The 6093-nt window shown below is 40.3% G+C and overlaps 1 protein-coding gene across 2 annotated transcripts; it reads left to right on the top strand.

Annotated features, from left to right (window-relative positions):
• Nucleotides 1-1684: 1684 nt before the first annotated feature.
• Nucleotides 1685-4321, top strand: dmbx1a (diencephalon/mesencephalon homeobox 1a). Of its 2 annotated transcripts, none has more exons than XM_060888869.1 (4): nucleotides 1685-1836; nucleotides 2309-2504; nucleotides 2588-2966; nucleotides 3903-4321. In XM_060888869.1, exons 1-4 carry the CDS (start codon nucleotides 1685-1687, stop codon nucleotides 4319-4321), a joined length of 1146 nt encoding a protein of 381 aa, XP_060744852.1. The 2 variants fall into 2 exon arrangements, with proteins under 2 accessions (XP_060744852.1, XP_060744920.1); XM_060888937.1 differs by having other exon boundaries at nucleotides 1685-1838; nucleotides 2326-2504.
• The last annotated feature ends 1772 nt before the right edge of the window (nucleotides 4322-6093 follow it).

Raw genomic sequence — 6093 nt, 5'->3', positions numbered from 1 at the left:
GGGCCTGCATGCTAATACATATCTAATACATATCTAATACATATCTAATACATATCTAATCGTTCCTCCAGGGTTTCATCTGAAACCTGCCTGGACTATAGCAGGGGGTCACAAACCTTTTTTTTTTTTTTTCAGCTCGAAAGCCTTTTGAGTGACAAAATATCTCCACTGAACCACTCCTGACTGCAGCAAAGATTTATTTTTGGGATCTAATTCATATAGATGCAAGAATACCATCATATTTCCATACAAACTCGCTTACAGGGTTTATTTCTATTTATTTATAAATTTATATTTCATATTTTTCACACACAGGAAGCGGTTACAAAGTCATTTCCTGTTATTGAAATATCAAGGAAATGAACATCATCTGAATTGGTGCTTTAGACTCATTTAATTAATACTACTACTACTAATAATAATTATTTATTATTTATTTATTAATTACAAAATAATTATAACTTGAATAATAATAAAAAGGAAATGAGCATGACACGATTGTTTAAATTAATATTATTATTCTTAAATGCTTAGAATACATTTCAAAATCTGAAATTAATTCCATTCATTTAAATTTTTTTATATAATTTGAAAATCTTAAAAAATTATAATAATTTAAAAGAAGCTTTTGTTTAAATCAACAATATCGGATATTCTTTATCTTACTGCTTTAACATTTATTTTTAGTGAAATCAGAACTTTTAAAAAAAAACCCTGAAACTACTAAACGGATTAGTTACAGTCATTTAGCTGAAAGCATGAAGTCACATTCCATTAGCTAAACAAGTGCTAATTGCAGCAATTAGGTTCTTTTACACGACTAATGGACTGGAACGAGGTGTAATGTGATATTAATGAACAAACCCTTCTTCCCAAAATGCTGTGCAAAGCAAACCAAATGCTAATATTAATGCTGCTTATGCCATTAAACCGACTCATTAATTAAGGCACTGATGAGACCGGTGCGTTAATTAATCCATTAAGTCATTAATTAGCCAACATGTTGACGACGTGGCTCGTTATTTGCTCGTCTTTCTGACAAGATTCTGAGCGGATGATTATAATTACACTTTTAATTTGAATGATCCATTTTTCAATTCCTCCAAAGTGGTGGGAAATCGCGTCGGGTCCTCGGAGAGACTTTAGTTTTATTACCAATCAGGCCAAATGGGAGAGCAGAGGAGCTTCTGCTTATCTTACTGCACACACACACACACACACACACACACACACACACACAGAGTAACAAAGTAAACTCATGGAGTTAGTGTTAATATGTTTATCAGGAGTCGTCTCTCTCTCACTCTCTTTCTCTCTCACTCTCATACACACACACACACACACACACACACACACACACACACACACACACACACACACACAGAGTAACAAAGTAACCTCATCGAGTTAGTGTTTATCGGGAGTCGTCTGTCTCTCTCACTCTTGTTCTCTCTCACTCTCATACACACACACACACACACAGTAACAAAGTAACCTCATGGAGTTAGTGTTAATAAGTTTATCAGGAGTCGCCTCTCGAAACTCGAAGGTGTTGAAATCAGCTTAGATTTCTGTGCATTAAATAAATCTGTACAGCAGTAAACAAGAATGAATTTGCACTGCTAGAAATCCTTAGGGTGAAGACTCACAGTGTACTTTTTGTATGCAGACATCACACGCAGACATGCAGCACTACGGTGTGAACGGATATTCGCTCCATGCCATGAACTCACTGAGCGCCATGTACAACCTCCATCAGCAGGCGGCGCAACAGGCCCAGCACGCACCCGACTACCGCCCATCCGTCCACGCGCTTACGCTCGCTGAGAGGCTGGCTGGTGAGTGAGAGGCTCACTGTGACATGATATGGAACATCTGGATATTAACATCTGTACATACAGTAATGCTATAGGCTGCTCAAGTTATTGTTCTTCTTCTTAACGTCTGAACTGAAGCCTGAGGAACAATTCAAATTTAAACTAAGTACAAATTTGCATTAAGCGTTCAAGCTCGGTACAAACCGACTATTGTGACTATTCAGTTGCTCAGTGATGATTATATTTTTTATCATTTTTACTACTTTGCTTACTTCATTCCCACAAAAACAACAAAAAATAAAAAGAACCTGAAACATTTTTAGTGACGAATTCCCAGTAAAATGACAAAATGGCTCAAAAAGCATTGGATTAGCTTCCAGATTAGATTAACATGGGAAGGAGTCTCGCTCACACAAAAGCTACGTATACAGAAGCCTGCAGGCATCATGTTCACTTGGTTAAACATCCTTCTTCTTTCTCTCTTCAAAAAACGGCTGCGCATTTCAAGACATTATCCTCGAGGCTCGTTACGGCTCTCAGCATCGTAAGCAGCGGCGGAGTCGCACGGCCTTCACCGCGCAGCAGCTTGAAGCTCTGGAGAAAACCTTTCAGAAGACACACTACCCTGATGTAGTGATGCGTGAGCGTCTGGCCATGTGCACCAACCTGCCCGAAGCACGAGTCCAGGTGAGACCTCATTCAAACCATCACCATTTCATCAAAACAGCATCCCCGGTTTCAGAAATATCACTGACTTTTTGAATGATCAGGTGTGGTTTAAGAACCGGCGAGCGAAGTTCCGTAAGAAGCAGCGCAGCCTGCAGAAGGAGCAGCTCCAGAAACAGAAGGACGCCTCACCCGAGGGAACGTTAGGAGCCGGCGATAAAACCGACCCTCCCTCTGCCGTAAACCTGGAGAACCCACTGGCTCCTTCGTCCACGTCCTCGTCCTCCTCTATCGAGGCTGAAGGGCCTTCGGAACTGAGCGTGGAGCTAAATGTCACCTCGGCTGAGCAGTCAGGAAGCGAGTCGGCCACAGAGGACAACGCAACCGACAGGGAAGAAGATTTAAAGCTTCACCAGGACGACATCAAGGTGGACAAGTCCGGGAGTCTTTCTCCTCCCTGTAAACGCCTCAGCCCCAAACCAGGTACAGAAGATGATATATTTACAGGAATATACGTAATATCATGTTATAATACAATAATACACGTTATATAACACAATATTGTCTAGAATAAATTAACACCTGCCATCTACAAGGCAGGAATTTAAAGTTTCTCAGTTGTAGACCTTCATCCTCAGTTTCAAATTTCTAATTTGGCTGAACGTCTCTACCCACATACTGTATTCTGCTTAAGGTGCCGTCAGCTTTAGTGCTTTATCCCTGTCGTAACACCAGTGATTCCAGTAGATTTATTTCCATCTTCATGCTTAGAACCAAGTAACTAATTCTATCTAATCAATTTCTCCATGATGATGATTTTATAGCTTATGATTTAATGCATCGTTGAAATTTTGTTTCGTTTATCGACTGCATCCAGGAATAAACACAAGCCTAGCATTAAAGCATTATTTATGACCGTTGTCATGGTTATATTGTGAACTTGTTGAATAGAATCAGGAGAAGAAGTCATTTCCTTCCTGATTATCTCGGTATGTAAATTTCTAAAACTCTAATCATGGCTACGGAGACACAGCTGTATGAATATTAATCGTTAAGCGTGTATAAAACGCTGCAGTGTAAAGAGACAGAAACTTAAAGGAGCTGTCTGTAAAGAACAAGCAGATTTTAGCAGAAGCACAATAATCTCAGAGCATTTCGGTGCTCTCTGTTTCTCCCAGTTCTGTCACAGTAGTAACGGTTGCGTCACAAAATCCAGTGTGATTGATAACTAATCATTTCTTGCTTTTCCACAGTCCCACTTATTTCCTATTGGCTCACAATACAAAAGGCTCAGGGTTCTTTCCCCTTCGGTTAATCAGCATTTAGTTAAAAAGCAGAAATACTCCATTTTCAATCATGTCCCATTTAGCATTTGCTGCATTTGAACACACCATCACGTCTCCATGTTTTTCCTTACAGATTCACCCCTCAGCTCGCCAGCGATCACATCCGGGTCTAACGGCATGACCGGAGGCATCTCTCAGAGCCATTCGTACTCGTCGTCGCCGCTGAGCCTATTCCGTCTTCAGGAGCAGTTTCGCCAGCACATGGCAGCGACTAACAGCTTGGTGCACTACCCGTCATTTGACATGGCCGCCCCATCCTCCCTCCCCTACCTGGGCATGAACGTGAGTGTCCCGGCACCGCTGGGTTCGCTGCCCTGCCAGTCGTATTACCAGTCCTTGTCTCAGCACGCGCAGCAAGTGTGGAGCGGTCCTTTGCTGCAGGCCTCCGCCGCGCTGCCCGGCCACAACAGCAAGACCAGCAGCATTGAGAACCTGCGGCTACGCGCCAAGCAACACGCCGCTTCGCTCGGCCTCGACACCATGCCTAACTAATCACTAACTACCACAAGACAGGACACGCTCGGATGAACAAAACCATCAAGCTACCACCTGGATCCTCAAAGACGCTTAGCAAAAACCTGTGTAAAGATTTTGGTGTCACTTCTGAATATTTTTGCATTTAATTTTTTTGTCAAACGGAGAAACACACAATTACCCTGTTTTCTGGACTAGAAGCTGCACCATAGAAGAAGACGCAAAACTCGAACATCAATAACATTAACAATTACACGTTAATGGATGACATCTTTAATTACATATAACGCTAACGCTAATGTCTTGTAGTCCGGAAAATACGGTAAATGTGATTCACTTTCGGTTAAGAAAGTCAAGAGAATAAAACACAATCTGCGGGCAGGTATGCAGGCTGTGGACGCAAATAAAAAAACTGACCCTAATGAATTTTTATTAAACGCCCCTCTATTCGTACACGTACTCGTTAGCGTGAACCTGTTTAATTGTAGCACTTTTTCCAGTAAAGCTTGCAGCCCTGCGCGCACTGAGGTCGTCCCAATTCAATTAGTCAAGTGCTCAAATTACACATTACATAATAACTCTGTACGCAGTGTGTTCGGTAAAATCCCTGCCTTGTAAAACCAGTTTAATTAAATCTGACTAATTCACCTGTTTTATGGGCAGCGTTTAAAGCGTGTTAAATTGCAAACGGCCGGATAATTAGGACATAATTTCGCAGACTCCATATGCAAAGCTTTTAATTACATTTAGCCTTGGGCTGAAGAAGGAATGCAATTACAGTCCATGCATATCATTTCAGATCGCTGTATATCTAACGCTCCGAGGGGAAAATAGCTGAAACCGACAGAAAATTCCTGGGTTTTTTTTTGTTTGTTTTTTTTTTCAGCGCATGTTAGCAGTGCGATGCGATTAGCTGAGACGGTGGACACAAATGAAATACATTACAACATGATGTATTAGTATTATTTTCAATTTAGTTTCCTGCAGCGTTAAAGTGACGTCAGTTGATACACAGAGTTTTTTGTGTTTCGTTTAAGGAAAAAAAAAATAAATACAAAGCTCCAAGCACTTCCACACACAGGAAGTCCTTACGGAAAGCACTTCCTCTTCTCGCCGTGTCTGTAACTGGTTTGCTCTGTAAATTACACAAAGTCTTTTATCTATAAATGTTTAATGGTTAAGGAAAATGTAAAAAGTTTTATGTTTTAGATCGAGAAGGATGCGTCCCGCCTCCCGTGATGATTCTCGTAGCTGTCCCTTGTTGAGATTTGTACGAGGCGGACGCTATATTTAACCTTTAACAGTCTGGTCGTATACTGTATATACATATATATCTATCTATGTAACTTCTCCGGTTGGTTTTCATTGTTGCTGTGGTCATGAAGTTTTACTCGCTCGCACTGTTTCCTTCACAGTAAAGTGGTGGGAAACAACAAATATATAATACCTTATACCTTTTTCTCTATTACATCAGTAGGCTTAAGAACTTGTAAAATAAGTCGTCAATAAAACATTGCTTGAAGATACTAAAACAATCAAGGTTTCTTTTTTCTTTTCTTTTTCTGGACACTAAACATCGGCAGATGATTTCACCGATTAATTTGCATATTCATTGCTTCATTGTGAGAATTTGCATATCAAAATATTTTATTTGAAGAATGTCACTCCAAATAGGATAGAAATTAATAAATTATCAACATAGCTACTCGTGTCCACGCAAAAAGTGCTAGATTTGTGGCTCTTTTACAAATGAACCTGGCTAAATAAAAGTGTCTAATTTGCTAATATGC

The sequence above is a fragment of the Tachysurus vachellii genome, chromosome 1 (assembly GCF_030014155.1).
Source record: "Tachysurus vachellii isolate PV-2020 chromosome 1, HZAU_Pvac_v1, whole genome shotgun sequence".
Lineage (NCBI taxonomy): Eukaryota > Metazoa > Chordata > Actinopteri > Siluriformes > Bagridae > Tachysurus > Tachysurus vachellii.
Note: the sequence above shows the minus strand (reverse complement) of the source record. Positions and strands in the feature narration are given on the sequence as shown.

Coding starts and splice junctions, on each gene's coding strand:
- dmbx1a (XM_060888869.1), top strand. CDS start 1,685: ATGCAGCACTACGGTGTGAACGGATATTCGCTCCATGCCATGAACTCA. Junction 1,837..2,308: donor ACGCTCGCTGAGAGGCTGGC/TGGTGAGTGAGA, acceptor CTCTTCAAAAAA/CGGCTGCGCATTTCAAGACA. Junction 2,505..2,587: donor TGCCCGAAGCACGAGTCCAG/GTGAGACCTCAT, acceptor TTGAATGATCAG/GTGTGGTTTAAGAACCGGCG.